Source organism: Pinus tabuliformis, chromosome 6, assembly GCF_031772625.1.
Source record: "Pinus tabuliformis cultivar Carrire ecotype Pingquan chromosome 6, CPIR1, whole genome shotgun sequence".
In the NCBI taxonomy this organism is placed as follows: Eukaryota; Viridiplantae; Streptophyta; class Pinopsida; order Pinales; family Pinaceae; genus Pinus; species Pinus tabuliformis.
The window spans coordinates 1,421,019,078-1,421,041,527 of NC_142292.1; the positions used below are offsets into that span (position 1 = coordinate 1,421,019,078).

At 33.5% G+C, this 22,450-nt stretch overlaps 1 protein-coding gene across 1 annotated transcript in view; it reads left to right on the forward strand.

The window, feature by feature from the left end:
* The window catches only part of LOC149263972 (abscisic acid 8'-hydroxylase 1-like), a 32,572-nt gene extending 10,961 nt beyond the window's left edge, over positions 1-21,611 (forward strand). Inside the window, exons 2-9 of the mRNA XM_089393159.1 lie at positions 13,852-14,091; positions 14,175-14,505; positions 14,611-14,760; positions 16,352-16,603; positions 16,706-16,769; positions 18,105-18,208; positions 21,124-21,242; positions 21,442-21,611. Coding sequence (XP_089249285.1) covers positions 13,852-14,091; positions 14,175-14,505; positions 14,611-14,760; positions 16,352-16,603; positions 16,706-16,769; positions 18,105-18,208; positions 21,124-21,242; positions 21,442-21,535 — 1,354 coding nt within the window. The 3' untranslated portion in view covers positions 21,536-21,611. The remainder of the gene's footprint in view (positions 1-13,851; positions 14,092-14,174; positions 14,506-14,610; positions 14,761-16,351; positions 16,604-16,705; positions 16,770-18,104; positions 18,209-21,123; positions 21,243-21,441) is intronic.
* Positions 21,612-22,450: the final 839 nt, after the last annotated feature.

Sequence of the window (22,450 nt, forward strand, 5' to 3'; positions counted from 1 at the left end):
ACTATACCTTTCTGGCTGCCTTCTTTCTCGAACTGATCTTCTCACACCCAGAGTTTCTGGCTCTTCATCTTTTGATTCCTCCTTTTCTGTAGAGTCCGATTCTTCCTCCTTTAGCTCAAACTCTATCTTCTCAGGTTCCTTTGGTTGGACTTCATGTTTAATAACATCTTTCACCTCTCTGAACACCACATCTCAACTGTACACAACCTTCCTTGTTACTAGGTTCCAAAGCTTATAACCCTTTAAACCATCTTTATACCCAATAAAGATGCACTTTTCAGATTTATTATCCAACTTGGTTCGTTTCTCATTTGGAATATGTACATATGCATCACATCCAAATACCCTCAGATGTGAAAGAGAGGGTTTCTTACCAGTCCATACCTCTTGTGGAGTCTTATCCTCCAACACTGATGAAGGTGATCTGTTGACTAGGTAACATGCTGTCTCCACTGCCTCTGCCCAGAATTCCTGTCCTAACCCGGCACCACTGAGCATGCTTCTTGCCCTTTCCATCAACGTCTTGTTCATTCTTTCTACAACTCCATTTTGCTGAGGTGTATATGGAGTAGTATTCTGCCGTGCTATACCACACTTCTTACAGAATTCTTCAAATTCATTGCTACAAAACTCTACACCGTTATCTGTCCTTAGCACCTTTATCTTCTTCTCTATTTGGTTTTCCACCAGAGCCTTAAATTTTTTAAACCTATCAAAGACTTTAGATTTCTTCTTAAGGAAATATATCCATGTATTCCTTGAGAAGTCATCTATAAATGATACATAGTACACAGACTTACCTAGTGATGGAACCTTCACAGGTCCAAACACATCATTGTGCATAAGCTCTAATATCTGTTTCAACCTCTTACCACTAGAGGGGAAACTCACCCGATTCTGCTTCCCATATACACAATTTTCACAGAAATCAAAATCCAGAGAGCTATTATTCATACCTTCTACTATACCTTTACCATGAAGTATTCGAAGGTCCTTCTCTCCAATATGTCCAAGCCTTTGATGCCATAGCATGGTCTTCTCTCTAGAGACCATTAGATTTTCTACTCCACTTTCAGGAACCACAGAACTGTTGCACCCATCAACAACAGTGCTACCTTGCAGCTTGTACAGAGTTCCAGTCCAAACTCCTCGCATCAATACTAGTGCTCCTTGAACCATCTTGCAGGTATCCTTCTCGAACACTGTTTTTACACCTGCATCATCTAGCTTGCTTACAAAAATCAGATTTCTGGCTAATGCAGGAATATGTAGAACGCCCGGAAGTGTTCTAACCCTTCCACCTTGCAACTTCAACTTTACTTTCCCACGACTAATGATTCTAGCCTTCCTATCATCCCCTAAGAAGACATCACCACCATTTTATTTATCATACTCACAGAACCACTCTCTATGGGGAGTGAAGTGAAAGGATGCACCTGAGTCAATCAACCATGCCTCATGATCTACATGTGTACTTGAAGAAGCCAAGTACACATCCCCACCTTCATCTGAGGTGGTTTTTGCCTCTGCAAAAGGAGCATCATCATATCCCTTTCCTTTATCAGGAGGTTTATATTTATAGTCCCTTTTGTAGTGCCCTTCTTTTTCGCATTTCCAACACACAACCTTTACAGGTTTTCCTAGAGATTTAGATCTCCCTCTAGATTTAGATCTCCCACTCGATGACTTATTTTTGTTTATGTTCTGGGACCGTCCTCATACAGACAAGACATCACCATTTTGGCTCTCCATATTTTTCCGTCTCATCTCCTCCATCAACGAGGATGAGACTATTTCATCAAACTGCAAGGCAGTTGCGTTGCTACCTATTGCAATAACCAGACTATCCCACAAATCTGGTAGAGAACACAACAAACTGATGCACTTATCTTCATCTGAAATTTTAGTATCAACAGATGCTAACTGACTTACCACAGTATTAAATACGTTCAGATGCTCTGTCACTGAGTCTCCATCTTTCATCCTCAGGTTATACAACTTTTTCCGTAGGAACAGTTTATTCACCAGAGACTTAGATTGGTACAAGGTCCCTAACTTGTCCCACAAAGCCTTCGCTGTAGCTTCCCCTGATACATTCAACATTACTGAATCTGAGACACACAATCGTAGTGTGCTCTTTGCCTTCTGATCCAACTTCTTCTATTCTTCATCTGACACTCCCATTGGTTTAGTACCCGGATCTACCACAATCCACTGATCTTTATCGACCAATAGATACTCCATCTTGAGTTTCCAAAACTCAAAACTTTGACCAATAAATTTCTCAATCTCTATCTTTCCACTACTCGCCATCTTCTTTCACCACCAGAATCGATTTCGCAGATCTCCCACTGAACAGGGTCTACCACAGGCCCGAGCGAAACCCCTCAGCAACAAAGGCGTCCCCTTGAAGCCAAAATATCTCTGATACCAAATGTAGGTTTTAACCCCGTACAGAAATTACCTGCATATGAATTCTAGAACACATAAAATAAACAATGAGAGAGCATAACACATAAAACACATATACACAAAGATTTTCCCTTGGATCCCAAAATCGAGACTACCAGCTTGATTTTTCATTATATTCCTTTCAATGTTACAATACACATATATGTACATGCTGAAGCATCCAATATCATGGACCGAAAACCATCGTGTCCAAAACCATGGACTGAAAACCATAGGTAGGTTCGCCCAACCTAATATAGGGTCCAAAAAAAATTTTCCTGGGGCGTTGCCCCAGACCCCATAGATGGGGGCTACCCACCCCCCTCAAACCTCCCTGTGACCCCGCTGCTACACAATCGGTGCAACGAAGGGGGGGCTTCGCCCCCCCTCTAACCCCTCGATTCACTACGTAGGTTAGTCGTGGAAAGAATATAACACAACCCAACATATAGAGTGAGACATTTCCCCAAGCGCAATTTGAGAGATCAGTTGCCAGTGGACAACTGTTGTAGAGTCAGTTCCTTGGATGTTCCACAATGAACCCTGATAAACTCTAGGGCTAGTCCTCAGCCTAATTGTTTATTTTCATTCAACTGGATGCACACCAAGCAGAGGCGTTGCACAACGTTCTGACTACTGAACATGAGCAAAAACAATAATAGATTCTTTCCCTTACAACGAAAAAAGAGCATCTCCTCTAGGAGAAGCAGACTCTCTAGGGTCAACTCAACCAAATTACTGAAAAATTCTAGGATCTATGGCCCTCAGTCGCAGATATAGTCACAGATGATCCGGAATATTCCTCCACCTACACTCTTCTTAAATGTTGTGAACACATAAAATCAGTTTGCGTTGACCTTGTTTCGACCAACTGAGAGCTTAAGAGAAGTATTACTACCACTCAGAAGGCACTACCGAATCCTGTGACCCAGTATGCTAGTGAGATTGAGTAGAAAATAATAGAAGTGGTTGGTCTGAAAGCCTCTATCATATAGGCTACGGAGGAAGCTCAAGGACTCTTGGAGAAAGTGCATGATTGGTCATCTTCCTAGCCAGGAAAAATCAACCTGTTTACCCTTTACACCACCATGCTAATCATTTATTTAACCAAGTTATGGGTACCAAAGATAAGACGCGGCATAAGGAGATTCTAGCATAGGTGGGTACCCTCGAGGCCTAGATCTAGCAAATCAAAGATGAGTCGAGAAAGGTTGAGCATATCCTTCATGACCTTAAGTCGTCAACACAAGCTCACTTGGAGACACTGCAACAGATCAACAAGGAAACAAAAACATAGTGGAATACTCTCCTGAGGACACGCCCTGCTAATCCTACTGTTGAACTCACGACGCAATTCCTCGACCAAGCACATACCCTTACAGGCTCATGGAAGACAACCCTCGATGCATACATGCAGTTCAAAAATGCAACCATTGAGTTCGTCCCAAATTTGGGTCCTTCGTTGGAAGGAACCATTCAAGAAGTAACATCATAGGAAGAAGCACCAGCAGCATCGACTGAACCACCAACAATGAAAAATGATTGACTCGGGGGACGAGTCAATGGACTGTGGTCGAGGCCTATTGGATCCTTTGTTTTGGGTTGTGACACATTTTGTAGGTTGACCACATTTTGACCAAAGGTAACCATTGGGAAGTCGTGGAGGATACAAATGGAGAAGAAGAAGGAACACACCAAAGGCCAGTAGTTGCGGAAGGAAGGATAGAGAAACCTAGACTTAGGCAGTCACAAATGAGATGAGAGGAATGATGATAGCTAAGGAAGTAGACGAAACCAAGCAATAAAGGCAGCCGAAAGAGGAAAAAGGTGGAGCATCTGAGGGAGAAGTAGCAGTCCAAGTGAGTGCAAAGTTTAAGAAGGTCAGGGGGGAAATCTGAGGAGGAGGGAGATGGGGAGTATACTGAAATGTTGTTGCGGAGCTGTTCGAGCCTGCTTTGTTCCTTATTATCTTGTTTATGTATTTCTCTATCATGTTAGTTTTCCTATTATGTCTATGAGGCCTTCGAGCTAGATGAAATGTTGTAATGTTGCAAGATTTAATAGAAGAAGATATTACAGGGATGCATGAGTACCTTTGTGTATGGTCTTATGTGGCTTTTTCAAAATTTAATATGCTTGTACCTGTGTGATATTACTTCTCTATGTGCACTTGATCTATTATGATCGGGTCTCTAACTACTATAGTTTGGGGTTTACTGGGTATTGACAGCCTTCATGTGGTTCATTTCGACTCCGAATTCCAACCCATTAACTAACTAAGGTCACGACACGTCTCGGGTGAGATGCCTTATTCATCCTGAATAAGGTGAAAATGTCAACGTTGTGATAGACTATGATAGAGCCTTTGTTGGCCCCTATGCTCGAACTTGGGGTCTCAACCCTTTCATTATTTTGTCGATAACAACGACTATGGGTAAGAAAACTTTATGATGTGGGTATGTAATTTGTTTCCTCTAACAAAGGGTGTAACATGGTCTAAGGAGCTATCATGCACACTTAGGGTGTTCATGTGGGAACTTTTTTACAGCTTGATGCATCCACTATTTAGTATAATAGTTTATCAAATTCTACAACAAAGAGATATGTAGAATATAGACTTTCACAATTACAACTTGTATCTACTTCTAATGTTCATGTTTTTTTGGTACCTATATGAGCTTTTGTTTTAGAAAACCAATTACCTACATAAAAGAGAATGATATGGCACTAGAGATTGGGCCATATAGGTGACAAAGGCCTATGGGCATTGGAAAATAAAATTCTTGTTGATGAATTGAATGATTAAAAGACATTAGAAAACTCCATAAACCCCACAACAAAATGGATTTGCAGAAAAAATGGATAGAAATGGAAAGAGATAGGAGTATACTTAATGGGGTTGACATTGAGAAGAATTTTTGGGTAGAAGTGGATGTTGATGTGTGTTACTTGATGGACAATTTTCCCACATCAACTCTTATGGATAATACCCTTACAGAGCTTTAGATGGGCAAGAAACTCTCACTTCAACATCTTTATATTTTTGATTGTGAAGCGTATGCTCATGCGCCTAAGAAGAAATGGTCAAAGTTGGATAACAAGGCAGTGAAAATGTATCTTCACTAGCTATGGCACTAATGTGAAAGGGTAGAATTTTTGGAATCTTGTGGATGGGAAATTTTTCTATAGCAAAATTGTTATTTTCAAAGAATTTGTCTTCTTCCACAATGGTGAAACCATAAGAGGACGAGAAGAAATTAGTTGTTCAACTACCACCGAAGATCAAGAAAGATGAACTAGAAAATGAACAAGAAGTTGACGATGGACCTAGTGAGGAGGAGGGTTCAAAGAGTTTGGGAGTCGAGGAAGAAAATCCACCTCAAACTTTAAGAAGGTTTGCTTGGCAAAGAAGACAACTAGACATATATGATTATATATATATATATATATATATTTTTTTTTTTTTTTTTTTTTTTATTTTTTTTTTTAATTTCAAATGTATATTTGCTTTATTTGTGAATGCCAACGAGCCTATAATTGTGAAAGAGGCATTGAAGATGGAAGATAAGGAGTCCTAGAGATTGGCCATGGATGATGAGATAGATTCACTTAGAAAGAATGATAGATAGGACTTGGAAACATTGTATGATGAACATAAACCCATTGGTTATAAAGGGACTATTCATTCTAAACAACTAGACTTAAAGCCATTACATTAAAACTCATCATATCATGTGAGTAAATTAATTTTGAATAGGAAAGATTTCACTTCTTCCACAAATCACCCAAATAAACACAATTAACAACTTTTTAAAAATATATATACTATATTTTTTAAAAATTTAATATATAATTTTAATAAAAAACCATATTCTTAATTATTAAAAAAATAAAACTCAAAAACCTTAACAACAGTGACGTATTTAAACTCCTATATGATAATATGTTATGATAACCACAAGATGTCATGTATATAGATATACTTTACCTTTTAAAAATATATGCTTCTCATCATAACATAAAATATGGACATTATTATTCGATGTAAAAGATAATGTGCCAACCTAAAGTGGATGAATTTATAGAAAGCATTTCGGATTTAGGATTGGTTTCTATAATGTAAAATGTAACGTGGGTTTTATCTTTTATAAATTATAATATAAGGTTTAGATATAAAATTTTGGTATGCTCATTTCTTTTTCTTTTTACTTTTTAATAAAAAGTTTTATATTATATTTTAATATTAAATTAATATGATTAAATCATAATGATGATAGTGGGAATTTGGAAGTAAGTTTAATATTCACTAAAAAGTTTTAAGATAAGCATTTTTAAATTATTAATAAAATGAAGTTTAATAAAATAATTAATATTTTGAAATTGTGATTTAATATTGGAGTATGTAAAACATTTTATGAACAAAATGTGTTTAATTTTCAAGGTTTTTAGTGTCACAAAGATAATTCGTGATGTCTTAAGATTTTTTTAACATCTTAGTTCATTATGGAGTTTGTGAGAGTTTGCTATTATTTTGGTAATGTTGATTTTCTTCTTTATGTTGATTAAAATATAGATATATTTTTGATCTTCTAGATCACGATTTTATATTAGTTTAATTTTTTTATCATATAATTCTTTATCAGACCACACTTTCTCTTTATTTTTAGATCTAATAATATTTTTAATATTATTGTTATTCTATAGAGTGACCTCTTCCTTTATTACCTAATCATTTAGCCAAGATTTGGCATCTTCATGCTGACCCCACTTGGTTGTAGGTGGTTTTGGTTGGAGTTTGAAGCAACCTTTAAAAGCCTTTTATCTTCCATGTTGTTAATCTTTTTCTTGTACATTAGGTACCTAGTCATAGTTGTGCTCTCAATGGCCCAAAGAATCACTTCTACAAAGATGATAGGATAATGTGTATTGCATTTATTTTGAGATTATAGTTATAAATTGCTTTTGGATTTGATCTATCTTTCTCCATGATTATCTGTAGATGCCACAACCCCAAACTTCACAATTATACAATGATGAGAGTATCAAAGAGAAGTTTTTTCTTAATGTGTAACCAATGGTCCAGTGATTTACAACTGTTTTCAAGTTCAAAATAAGTTTTTTCCCTCCATTTATAATTTTTTCAGTGCTATAGTTCTGGTTAAATTTTAAGCTTATTATGAAGATTGATTTCAATATACTTGTATGAAGTCACTTCTTATAAGTTGTTGTTGTCATACATGAAACTAATGTAAGTGACCTTTTTGAATTTAATATCATAACATTTGTTGTGTCAATGTTATTAGTCATATCCATATTAGAGGAAAAACCATTGAGAATTTTTATTTTCTTATTGATATTGTAGGGACTCCTTGCCATAAGAACAATATCTTCAACATAAAGAAGAAGGATGATGACTTTACTAGCTAGAGTAAAGTTGATAAAATTTGTTTTTTTTTTAAACACTCTAACTTGTTAATGCACATGCCAAAAATGGTAGGGGGAAAGGGTTAACCTTACTTAACTCTTATATTACAATTATTTTCTTTTGACCAGTCTTCAATATTCTTAAACTTGACAATAACATTCTTATACAACCTTATCACAATAACTCTCAACTAGAAATGAACTTTTAGTTCTTCTAATTTATTTCAAAGGTTAGTCTTAGGTACCATGTCAATTTTTTTTTTTTCTAAAATCAATGAAACAATACAAGAGATTGGTTTTATTATTGTGACACTCCTATACAATGATCCTAAGTGTAGTAAAGTGTTCCACAATTGAATGATGGCTCTTAAATCTAACCTAGGTCATTTCACTCTTTTTCCATAACTTTTTTTCCATACACTAAGCTTCTTTTAAAAAATAATTGCATATAACTTCGCTAAAAAGGGACTAATCATAATAGTCATATAATTAGAGATCATATTTTACCCACTTTTAAAATTGGGTAGAATGGGGCTTTGAGTCTAATGTTTAGGGGAGCCTAAACAACTTGTGGATGTGAGGGATAACAATAGGCCCTTGAAATTTTAAGATTCTACTTGGTAGCCTTTGATGTCCTTAGTTTCTCTTTTTGCAAGCTACTTACCACAAACTCTATGTCCTATATAGAAAATATTTTTTCCTTTGTAGAAAGGGTTTAGATATTGTCCATGACATAAAGGGATTTATAAAGACATTTAAGGTGGGAACTATAGTCCCTAAAGGGAATCATATTGTTTTCTTTGGTTTTATGACTAAGAAATTACCTTGAGAATTAGTATCTAACTTAGATAGGTGCAAAAGCTTCTCATGTTTTCTATCTATATGACATTTTTTTCCCTTTTAATTAGGGAATTGTACCTATTTATCCTGTTGGATTTGAAGGACTCATTAGAAGCATCCCTAATGATTTTTCTAGCAATCTTACAATCTTTATCATAGCTAGAGTTGGTTGTTCTATTTTTCTTTTTACAGAACACCTCAATAGAGAACCTTTTAATGGAAGTAGTGAAGGTTGTAGTAAAATTATGATAGAGGGTTTTAATATTGTTCTTATTTAATAAGAGATTTAACATAGTATTTAAAATTTTTAAAGAAATATCGACTTTATTATTATTAAAGATCAAGTACTTTTGGTTATTAGAATATCTTTAATGAGGATTTTGTGCATGAAAAATTTAGATTTAAGTTAAAGGTGATCTGTAAACAGCCATGGATATTCCACTGGACAGTTCGTCACAACAGATATGATAATATTATATTAAAAATCTGAGATTCTACACTATTACAATTTTATTTAATTTCTAGATCTGTAAAATTAACTGTAATTAGTGCATGCATGTAAAAGTAAATCAAGCAGAAAAGTAGAGAATGACAAAATAAGCTCACACACACATAATACACAAGATATGCTCTCTGGGAAACCCTTTCGGGAGAAAACCCAACTAGAAGGTGAAGCCACTTCGCTCTCTTTCTTTGTTTGGAAATATGGTTGCAGATACAAAGAAGTAATGTCTGTGGCCCATGGGCTACTATAGTGCACAAATCTTCTCTGTGTGCTCTACCTCCTATCACTCCTGGCTATCTTTTCTCAACTATGGAACAAAATGCTCTTGAAATAATGGAATGCCATAGCCTACTAGGGGTTAAGTTTGATTACATCAACTCTTAACTAGAGTTACAAAATAGACTCTCCTAGAGTCTTTTACATCATAAACACATGGATAGCCCCTTTTCCATGAATAATGGGGGCTAGCATGATATCCTCCCAAACTATAGGTGTGAAAACAGGAAGGTCAATTTCTGAGTGGGATAACTTTAGCATACGAACTCCGTTTGATGCGATTCTTGCATCGTAGGAAAGCTCTTTATGTGTATAATAACATGAAAAGGTTTTGCACTTTTGCGGAAAATTTTTACACCCACAAAACATAGTTTGATGCCTCAAAACGCTGTCAGAAGGTTTCAAACCCCATTTTGCCAAACTAGGTCCTGCTAGTACAAACGGTCCCGTGAGCTTATTCCTCCACTTTTTCCACTCCAAATGCATCAATATGGATGTAAAATAATATAATGATACAATTCGGGTCAAAAGGTCTATAATCAAAGTTGGGCTCATTGTCATTCTACAACACTACTACTAAGGCCACGAATACAAGTCATCTAGTCAGATTTTGGCCACTTCATTAGACCATTGCAAATTATAGATCTTGAAAATTGTAGACCTTGATTAGCTTGGTACCAAATTTTTTTTAATCAAGGTTTTCTTTTGTATATGTTAGCTAAAAATAGGTCATCATTTAGTTGTCGAGGATTATGGTTCGAATCATTGTTTAAAATGATAACTTGATTAATTCCTGTTCTAAAGTAAAGGCTCCTAGCAAGAGGCAATGCCTTCATTTCTTAGAATGTAAATATCTCATTCTAAGATAGTGTAAGGACAATTTCTATCTACATTGTTTTTCTTACAAAAGGTAGAACCAATAGGGGGAAAATGACATATTGTTATATAAGTCTTCTTATCATTAACATGGAATCTCCAATTATAAGTATTAGTTGAAAGACTGTTTCTTGTGAAGCCAAATGCGAGGAAAAATGTTCTTTAACACAAAATAACATTTGCTATAAAAACATTCTTATCATTGATATATGAAATCTCTATCCACATAATAATTAGATTGCTATTGCTTGAAGAATAAGTTGTGAAGTAGATCGTTTCCATCAAAAACACTAGCAAAAGTTGTGCGTTTAAGGGAGCAATGAGTTGTTGAATAGAAGCTGACCAATATAGAGCAAAGCAAGCTGAGAGTCCTATATTCAAGGGTGTGAAATTTTAGTGCATTAGATCTATTGAAGCCTGTCACATTTGAAATTGAATGACCTTGGATGAGGTCCTGAGATTGTTTTTGTCATTATTTTATCATGGATACAATGATCAATCATAAAGATGAAACTTTAGTTTCTATAATTTGATTTTCAAATATTTCTAGAGAGAAATGGTAGTGAAGAGAAGATTTTTTAAAAGGGCTGAAGCCATTTCCAAGTTGGACATTTTGTCTCCCAAGGAAAAAAAGTAAGCCATTTTATTGTGAGGATGCCTTAATTGGAAAGTTCGCAAGTCTTTGACCCAACCCTCAAGTAGACTAAGTATGAAACATAAAACATTGAGATTTTGTTCCATACCATGTCTCTCATTTTTATTTTGGAAGAGGTTATTATTTGTTTTTGTTTAGCAACAAAAAGGAGAGGGACTAGATCTTCAAATTGGGTCCCTATTTCATGGGTTCCAAGAATGTTCCTTATGGAAGGGACTTTAGATTTTGATTTAGACATGGAAATTGTGTTGCCCTTATATGGATCAAGTTGTTGCACATCCCCATCATATTTTGGGATGGAGCTTCTCATAAATTTACTAGAGATAACTTTTGCTGCTATATTGACTGAGTGAGCTGAAAGGGAATATATTTTCTTGTGCCAAAATTTGTGAGGAAATAGAGTTATAGAAGGGCCTTCCAAAGGTGATTCAACTAAACATGGAGGGTTAGATTCATTTACAAGCCCTTAATTAGAAGTATATCCACTTTAAGTGTAACTCCTGCCACAAGTATGGACACTTCGTAAAAAGTTGCCCAAGAACTCAAGGAACACAACCCCTTTCAAAGTAGTTTTTAGCTTCCGAGAACGATAATGAGTAGGAACTATTCAAACAAGTTTCCAAAAGACATAAAAAGTAGTAATCCAAGAGATCACAACTTGAAAAAAGGCCTTGGTTAGGCCTGTCAATCCCATCCAACAACATATTTGAAGTTCTTGAATAGGAGGAAGTGGAAGAGGAAAGGGTAGAGAGAGATATTCATAAGACCCACTTCGATCTTAAAACTAGATCAATAATTAAAGTTTAAGAGGAAAAAAAGAACATAACACCAAATAATATCAATAGGATCCCATTTAGGTAAAGATTGGTATCCCCCAACATAAGGATTTAGAATTGAATAAGGAGGAGTTGGAAGAAGAAACAAAGAAAAAGGATGAATAAATGGGTGAATATGAAGTCTTATGTTCCATCTCCTTTATAGAAGTTTTGAAGGAAGACTTGCATCCCTTTCCCCCTCTAACAAGGAAAAGAAAATCAAGCTTAAAAAAAAAAAGCACAATCAAACATTAATTAGTTAACTAATGAACTCTAAACTTCACTATATCTAATAAGAAAAAACTTTCAAAAAATATATATTTTTACATTATATTATAAAAACAATTTATTAAAAATTAGATCTTCTCTTTCATCACTTTCATAAGAAAAAGTTTGTATTGTAATATTTAAACTCTTTGATGTAATGTTGTTGTAAATTTTATTATAATTTTTATCAAAATAAAAACTAAAAACTATGATTAATTTTTTTATTAATTTAATTAATAAAATAATTAATTTATAAATTAAATTTATTATTATTATTTATATAATAATATTATGAAAAATATCCACTATCCTAACACATTTTGAAAAGAAATTCAAATTGAAACAAGGGACATAACCGGATAAAAAAAGTCAAAACTAACACCATAAATGCAAATGTATCATCGGAACAAGATGCCTATTGAAAGCTTTACTCCATCATTATTTATGGAATACAAAAAATGAACTTGTTAGAGTTATATAATATCAATGTTTTCAAAATCTTTTGTTGCATTAAGATTGTTTATTTTAACCCTTCAAATTTGTGATTTTAGTAATATTTTTAAATTTGATTTTGAATAAAAAATTAAAAATTTTAAATTTTATTAAAATCTAAAAATATTTGAGCTTAAATAATATTTACAATTTTTTTTTTTTTTTTTAAATAGTTGTTTTTTAATAGTATTTAATTTGTAAACTTAAAACTACATATATAAAATTAAATATTCTTTTAATTATCATTTAATTTATTAAATTATATAATCATAATAAACATCAAAAAATTATTTTATGATATATCTCACATTACTAAAATTTAAAATTTTCATAAAAATTAACTAAATTATATTTTAAATTTTAAATTATTATTAAGATTAAAAAAATTAATATAAGTTAAAGAGATATATATGAGTGGAGTTTCCACCTGAAATATTAGTTATTTTCTCTCTAAGAAAAAACACATTAACCCCATAAATTTTAAATTTGAAAATCTGCACACTCATATATATATGAAAAACATAATAAAGTAACAATAAGCAATAAAAGTTCAATGAATGGCACTCATAGATATAACATTTTTAAAATTAAAGTGAAAAGTAAAAAGGTATAACTAATTTTAATATAAATCTTAATCTTGTATTCTAATTATTATTAAAAATATTGCATGAAAGTTAAATCCCTATTTATCCACCTAATAATTATTGATAATTAAATTAAAATTTCTTAATCATTATTTCAAAATAAACACAGTATCAACATTATATATATATATATATATATATATATAACACATACATCATTATATATAAATATATGTAGTTTAAAAGTCACAAGTTTTTTTTTTTGGACAATTGTTCAAGGTAATTTTGGATGAAATTTAATAGGGAATTTTTAAAATCTTAAATTTTACTGTTGTAATCTATTGAAATAAAATACCTTAGAAATTTTCAAAACACGAAATTCATTTATATACTCAAAAATACATTTTGAACAACTTAACAAAAAAAAATTATATCATCGAATTCCAAAAAACCAAAAACAAACCTACACTTCTATAAATCAATTTGGCTCCCACAGAAACTCATCAATCATAAAATCAAATAAATAAAAACATGACTACACCTCTATAGATCAATTTGGCTCCAAAGAAACTCGTCAATCATAAAATCCAGTCATTGAGACCATGGTTGCAATGAAGGGATGGTCATTGAGAAAACAGCTTTGGTTCTGCTAAATCCTCTTTGCAGAATGGCAGGAGGATGGTTGTGTTTTTGGCAGATGCTTAGCCAGCCTCACTATTATATCATTGGAGGGATTTTCCTGGCACTTTTTGTCGCTCACTTCGTCTTCTCTCACCCACTCTGCTGCAACCCACGCCATCCTGAGCCTCCAGGAAGCCATGGTTGGCCTTTAATTGGGGAGACTCTGGCCTTCATTGCTGCGAATAAAAGCTCGAAAGGGGTCTATGAATTCGTAAGGGAACGCCACCAAAGTTCAGTATGTAACCTTCCTTTGCTATTAAAACATATGGGTATCTGTGGATTAATGAAAAATTTCATGTGGGTCTCGGTTGCAGGTTTGGAGAGGTGTTTAAGACAAGAATTTTTGGAAAAACTCATGTATTTATACCAGGCATAGAGGTGGCCAAGGTCATTTTCCGGGGAGAATTTTCACAGTTTGCTAAGAGTTATATTAAATCCATGCACGATGCGGTAGGGGATCAAAGTCTGCTCTGCGTTAAACAACAAAGCCATGGCAGTCTGAGACAACACCTTAGTGCTCTGTTCTCCACAGAAGCCCTGGCCAAATCTCTGGAACGAATGGACAAGCTTTTTCTTCTTACAATCAGCCAGTGGGAACATAAAAAGACCCCAATCCGAGTGATCGATTATACCTTGAATGTATGAGTAGTTTTCTGTGATTTTTATTTTTTTCATTTCCTGTTATCAGGATCAAACAATTTCTTTTAGCCATGGCTGAGTGTGATAGTATTATATGATTTGCAGATTACCTTCAAGATAATATGCGATATGCTTATGAGCGTGCAGGGAGATGAGAGGCTCCATCATCTTAGGAAGAATGTTGACTGCGTCTCAGATGCAATGCTGTCCCTTCCAATCAAGCTTCCAGGCACTCGCTTCTACAGAGGCATGAAGGTATAGGTATAACTGTTACATATCCATCTGAACTTTAGATCTGAGATGATTACACTCCGCAGCTGTCAGATTAAGTTTCGGAAATATTATGAAATTAATTATTTCTATTTAGTTGGTGGATTTTGGGAACATTTTGAAGTAATATTTTATCTCGTTTTTTCTATTTGATCAAATTTCAGAATATTTCCAAAATAGATAATTAAAGATTTAGGAAATATTATGAATTAATTATTTTTATTTAGATGGTGGATTTTGGGAATATTTTGAAATAATTTTTTTTTTTGGTGTATGTCTACTAAATTTCAGAATATTTCAAAAATAGACAATCAAAGTAATACCTATTTTAAATCAATTAACTAATAAAATGGTTGCACTTTAGAGCTATTAAATAAGACTTGTAAAATAAGTGTCTTATTGGGAATAATAGTTTTCCTAGTATCTTTATTTTAGTGGAGGTCTAAATTTGCAATCAACATATTGACTAGGTTTAATTGTAAAGAAGTTACAAATTCAAATCAGTTAAATAAAATTATTATGATACCAAATTGGTGTATGAGATCTTCTTATTTGAGGGACAAGGGAGAATTGTTATTATTAGTATCCAAAGCCAAGCAAGACACCAAATTGGTGTATGAGACCCCCTGTTTGTGGCACAAGGGACCAAATTGGTGTATGAGACACCCTTGTTTGTGGGACAAAGAACAAGGGACCAAATTGGTGTATGAGACACCCTTGTTTGTGGGACAAAGAACCCACCTCCGTGCAGCTATTTGACTGCTAAGTCTACTAAGGCATACATATTCTACCCCTCTAGTTTTGAACCTGTGACCTTTTAGGAAGAAACACATGCTCTTAACCATTAGGCCCACTCAATAATGAGCCAGACGAATCAAATTTTCTAATCTCTGTAACTGAATAGGTGGAACTTGGTAATTGTAGTTTGAATCTGCTTGTTATTATTGGCATGTTATAATAATAAATTAATAATTTGATTTCACATTAATCTAATTTTAAGATCATGATTAAGTTAAATATCAAGTTGGTGTCTAAGATTTTTTTATTTTTTTGTTTGTGGCACAAATATTTTTTTAGGATCACGAATTTCATTGGTAAAGCCAAACATCAAATTGGTATGTAAAATTGTTTTGTTTATAAAATAAGAAACATTGTTAAAGCTTATAGAGATATACCTATTTTACTCTTCTGAATTTAAATTCATCTACTCTTAACATCATCAAAAAAATATATTTTCTAATGATTGGATATTATTTCCTCCATCTAATTTTAAATCCCACAAAAATACATTATCCTAATAAATTTGTTTCCAAATTTTTATTTTAATACATACCATGTAAAAAACTTATGAATTTATAATCATAATTTATAACTTTGTATCTGAACTTTCATTTTGATACATGCACATCCAATTGTAACTTTGTATCTAAATGCATTATCTTGATATTGTATGATTTTTTTTTTTTTTTTTCATTCCTCTACTTTAGAAGAATTCCAATCCATTCCTCTGCTCCAGAAGAATCCCAAATGCAAGATTTAGATAAATCTATTATATTAGATTTTTTTTTTCGTGCAGGCCAGGGAAAAAGTCATGCAGTTTTTTGACGAAGCAATAACCAGAAGGAGGAACAAAGAGGAATGGCATGATGACTTTCTTCAGTCCATGTTGAGAGATGATGAGTGCCCAGAGAATGAAAGAGTGACTGACACCCAACTCAAGGATAATCTTCTCACTCTCATTCTAGCAGGGCAGACCACCACCGCAGCTGGTATGATGTGGGCGGTCAAATATCTGGACGAAAATCCAGATGTTCAGGAGAAACTGAGGGTAAGTTGAAAGTGTGGTATATTTGAACAGATGAAATTTAAAGCAGCAGTGAAATTTTCCATTATTTTTTTGAGACAGCTGGAGCAACTGAGGATCATGCAGAGGAAAACAGCAGGCAGTTCACTAACACTGGAAGATGTGAAAAAAAATGACATATGTCTCACAGGTAAGTTATGGAAAAACATAATTTCATTATCGAAAGAAACCTCAGAGTACAATAGAATAGCTTCACAACCACTTTGCAAAATGAAGATTACAAAACTTTGTTCAATGCTCATCTCATTTATGCCAAAATATTTTTATTACTAAAATGTATTTGTTTTCCATTAATTTTTTTTTATTAAAAAATTTAAGAAGTTATTTTATTGAAAATTATGAGGGTTTTAAAATTTAATATAGGGTAGGAAATTTTGAATTATTAAATTTTGTAAATGGGTTGATTTTCCATGTTTTAAGAAAATAATTGATTTGTTAATTATTTTTTTTGGAATTGTTTGGACGGTTAAAAGTGATCAGAATCCAGGGAAAAAAATTTCAAAAAATCATGCAGTAGCAGTGTTTGAATCATGTTTTTGATGGTGGAAATGGATTCAGCACCATCAAAAACCACTAGGGCACCCAAAATATTGAAGATTAACAATTATAACTATGTATAAAGAGTTTTTCGGAAGAAGTCACATTGAAGATTTGGGTCGACCGGTTTCGAACCAACAAGTGTGGTTCATCCGGTCGACTGAAATCTTCAATGTGACTTCTTCCGAAAAAACTCTTTATACATTATACATTATGATATGGATCACAAAAGTTTGAATTCGAATTATAACTATGATTTAGAAAAATTCCTGAATTTCCATGATATTCAGGGAAAAAAAGCAATTTAGTTAAACTACTGCATTTTGTTTTTATCTGAAAATGATTTGCCTAATTTTTAAAATAAAATTATTTTAGCTTGAAAATTACAAAAAAAATTATGAAAATGATATAAAATCATTGGAAACTTAAAATATCTTTAAAAATATTGCAAAACAATTTTAATATATTAACAAAAATATTTCCAAATATTTTACATTTTACACATTAAAAACTAATAAAATTCACTAAGATTTATGCACTTTCAGATAAATGTTCATCCCTAAAATTTTCCACATGAGGTATCGTTATCATTTCTCATTCTAAATATTAGATCTTTAACACAAAAAAGACAGTATTTTTAATATTAAAAAGCACATTGAATAAGGGGAGTTGTTATATATATATATATAGAGCGTAACATTCAAATGGTGGTTTAAAAAGACTGAATTTAATAGTGAAAAGTATTTTACCATTAAATAAGCTTATTCTTTGTAAGAGTGTAAAAAGGTTATGGTTAAAATCCCAAAATAAACAAAATAAAATAAAATCCCAAAATTAATAAAGAGCTCCCATATGAATTTTTTATATAGAAAATTACAGAAAATATTCCCAATTGTTGAACCGTTCAATTTATGAATTTGTCAATTAGGTTTCAACGTCAAGAAGGGCTGGACAGTGAATATCGATCGCTTCATGCACTTGGATCCTTCTTTATACAACCAGCCCAGGGAATTCAATCCTGCTAGGTTTACAGTAAGTTGCATTTTTTGTTTGTTATTATTGTTGTTGGTAGTTTCAATCATAATTACTAAGCTTGAATTACGATTCGATTAGGTATCAAAAAAATTGCCCCTTTAAGAATCAATAAAGAAAACACATCAACATGAATTCTCCAATATTGATTTATAGGGCTTAAAATGCTATAGACATTTTTAATTTAAAATGGTCTAACAATGTTGAAAAATAAAATGTATTAAATTTGTTAATTGTCGGGAGAGGCTCTATAATCTAGTATAGAGTAGATGTGAAGGTGTAATGTAAGTATGTAAACAACTCTAAATGTCGATTTAATAAATAAATAAATAAAAAAGTTAAAAGTGATCAGGGATGCGTGCAAATTTTTAAATGTTGAATTAACTAATAATAAAAAGTTAAAGTAATAAAAATAGTAAAATGCAATTTGTTATATTTTGATTTCGTTATTAACTTGTGACTAAACTTTGTTACAATAAGATGGGCCAATAACATGGTTTATCAATAACGTATGCCAAAAAAACTATAACTTATTTCATGACAACCAAAATATTCACCCCACTTTGTCATTGATATTATGAACTCAATGTGAACAAGATTTATTACAATAACATGGGCTAATACCATGGCTAAACAATAACACATACCAAAAAGCATAACTTATTTCACAATCAAAATATTTTATAATAATATGACAAGATTCTTAACCATGAGAATCCATCCCCCTTTACCATGGATATTATTAACTTGTAAATAGGATTTTTTACAATACCATAGGCCAATACCATGGTTTATCCATACCACATGCCCAAAAACCATAAATTATTTCACAATAAAAATATATTATTTTAATTTAATTTTATAACATTTTTCTAATTGAAGCTAAAAATATTCCCATCTAAACCCTCTATCCTCATGGCTACTAAAAATATTCCCATAGAAATTAATTTAAGGTTTTAATAAAATAAAAAATGAGATTACTTTTATACTTAAAGATGTGAAATTTATATAATACAAATAGTATTAATAAGAACTAACATAGATCCATCTTAACCAATGATCCAAGCGATGACAACAAGCAAGGTGAAGGGAAGAGAAGGGGAGGGGGAGAGAAGGAGGGAGATAGTGACAAAGCTGGAGGGCGCAGAGAGAGAGAGAGAAAGAGAGGGAGAGAGAGTGATCAGGGAGATGGAGAGAGGGAGGTGGGAGATAGAGGGATGGGACGGGAGAGAGAGAGAGATGGAGTTGGAGGGGAGAGAGAGGGAGGAAAGAACAAAGACATAGAGAGGTAGAAGTAGAGAGAGAGAGGGAGGAAAGAACAAAAACATAGAGAGGTAGAGGTGGAGAGAGAGGGAGTGACAACTGAGATATGGAGAGAGAGTGAGGGAGAGAGGAGAGGAGGGAAGAGAGAGAAGAGGAGGGGAGAGAGATAAGAGCAAGAGAGAGAGAGGGAGGCACATAGATGGAGGGGAGAGAGAGAAGGGGAGAGGGAGGGAGATAGTGATAGAGTTGGAGGGAAGAGAGAGAGAGAGAGAGAGGGAGGCACATAGATGGAGGGGAGAGAGAGAAGGGGAGAGGGAGGGGGATAGTGATAGAGTTGGAAGGAAGAGAGAGAGAGAGAGAGTGATGGGGAGAGAGATAAAGGGAGGTGAGAGAGGAAGGGAGAGATAGGACTCAAGATAGAGAAGCAGAGAGAGATTGAGTTGGAGGGGGCGGGAGAGGGAAGGAAGAAGAAAGGCATAGAGGGAAAAAGGTAGAGAGAGAAAATGGGTGACAAGGGGGTGATGGAGAGAGAGTGAGGGGGGAGGTTGGATAAGAGAGAGAGAGGGAGAGAAGGGGAAGAGAGAGAGGTAGAGAGGAAGAGGGAGGGAGAGAGAGAGAGATAGATATGGAGAGAGTGTGTATGTTTGGGTGGTGAGATAAAGAGAGGGAATAAGAAAGAGACACATATATACGAATATAGATATTATATAGTAATATATAACCAACCTAGATCCATCTTAACCATCTATCAAGCACCGAGAGAGATCAAATCTCTCGAGGTGCAAACTTTTACTTAAGTTTTACACTCAAAAAAGAAGTTTGCACCTTGTGAGATTGGATCCCTATGGGGGCTCAACTTGTGAGATTGGATCCGTCTTGGAGCGATCCCTATGGGGGCTCAACTTGTGAGATTGGATATCTCTTTGAGCTTGACAAATCCAGGTTAAAATGGATCTAAGCTGGTATTACATAAAGACAAAAATATAATATAAAATTTGTTATTTACAATAACAAAATCTCAAAGATCTAGATATAGAGAATATGTTTAAAGTAATCTACATATATCCAAAAATTTATCTCTCAAATATTAAATAAATTCATGTAAGACTAAAACTATTTATAGACTTTGAGACCATATGATATAAATTTATTCAGCAACAAACAATTTTTTTTTAATTGTGATCCATAAAAGATAGATTTCTATTTTTTATAATCAACACTAATGCTCACAATTTCAGTGAATAGGGACCTCGTAATCATAATCTATAGTCTTTACTATTTCACAGTGGACAGGGACCTGGTATGGTTATTGTTCACAAGAATGTTTCGCTAAAAAGCAAAATGAGTTTTAGTAAACAAGTTATTCCTCTCTCAATTTTTTTATACCAAAAATATTTGGTTTCCCGAGATTTTTATGGTTTCAATTACGGTGATTTCAATCTTAAATAATATAATTTACCTGACACTTCATAACAAGACTATTGCAGTTTAAATTGCCCCAATAAACTTACAATAAATTGCACTAAAAAAAACATAGCTAAAATTTTTGGATTCTTCTAACTGTACTAATACATTAACTATCAGTAAAAGCACGCTTAGTCGATTCAATTTCTATGAAAGTCGATTCAATTTCTATGAATCCGTGGTTGCAGGAAAACCCAAAGCCTTATAGTTTCTTAGCTTTCGGAGCAGGTGCAAGAACATGTCTGGGAATGAATTTTGCCAAACTTATGATGATATTGTTTCTGCATCACCTTGTTACTAGTTACAGGTAAGTTGCCACTTCTACGATTTTTTACTCTAAAGATAGAATATACAGAACTTGGATTTGCTGTATGATTCTATTTCCATTGAAAATTGTTATCCCAGAATCCAAATGTCCAAAAATTCTCTCATCAGAATCACCATATAGGATTGAAGTGTTAGATAAAGGAGGAAAATGTGACTGCTGATTTCGGTATGTCTTGCAGGTGGAAAGTTGAAGACCACGATCTCAGTTTGGAACCATGGTCACATTTTGCCAGGCTTAAAAGTGGCTGCCCTATCACAGTGAATCCCATTTGATGAAATGTAAGATCAAATGCAAAATCTGCCATTACCATTAATATTTAAATGACACTATTATGACACATATTATAGTATTATGACACATATTATAGTTTTATGAGGTTACCTTTTATAATATTTTAAGTATAGTTTTATGAGGTTATTTTTATAATATTTTAAGTTTTAAGTTTTTGAATAGAGGTTTTTGTGAGTAGAGTTATTTTGAAATTTGTCTTTTTGATTGACCCATCACATCGTTATTTTAAATTCAATGAGGCTCAGTGAATGTAGTTTCATGTGAAGCTCAATCCAATGGATATCTATCTCTATTTAAAGAGCATGGAGGGTCATGATTGAAGATTGATTGTGAGAGCCCTCTTATGTAAATATTTTTGTTTTGCATTGATAAATTTACCGCAAGTGACTAAGTTGGCTAGGGTCATGGACTAGGGTTTTAACCACATAAAAACACTGGTGTTATGATCTCTCATCTATTTGTGTGAGTGATTATTGAAGGTGTTTCTATGTGGAATACCCTTTTTCAAACATGGTATGAGAGGCTATTTGAAGAGCCCATTCTATAGTTGATGGAGATCTTGACCCTGCATTGTCTATGATTATTGGAGCCCAAGTGTGCTTTAGGGTACATAAGGGGAGTTTTAATTAGAAGATTAAATGCAAAATGTAAATGTAAAATGAGATATAAATGAAATGAAATGTAAATTCCATGGGATGTGAATTTCTAATGGAGGGAAAAACAATTGAAGATATTTTCCTTAAAATATTCCCTTTTTATGAAAACAAAATTTAGAGTTAGGGTTTTTTTTGGAGGGTGTGTCTGTGGTTTGATTCTAGAGTGTACAACCTCCCTGCCCCCATGGTAAGGAGGGTTGTCTCTTATGTAAATTTTTGGTTACAGGAATCCGGATTCTA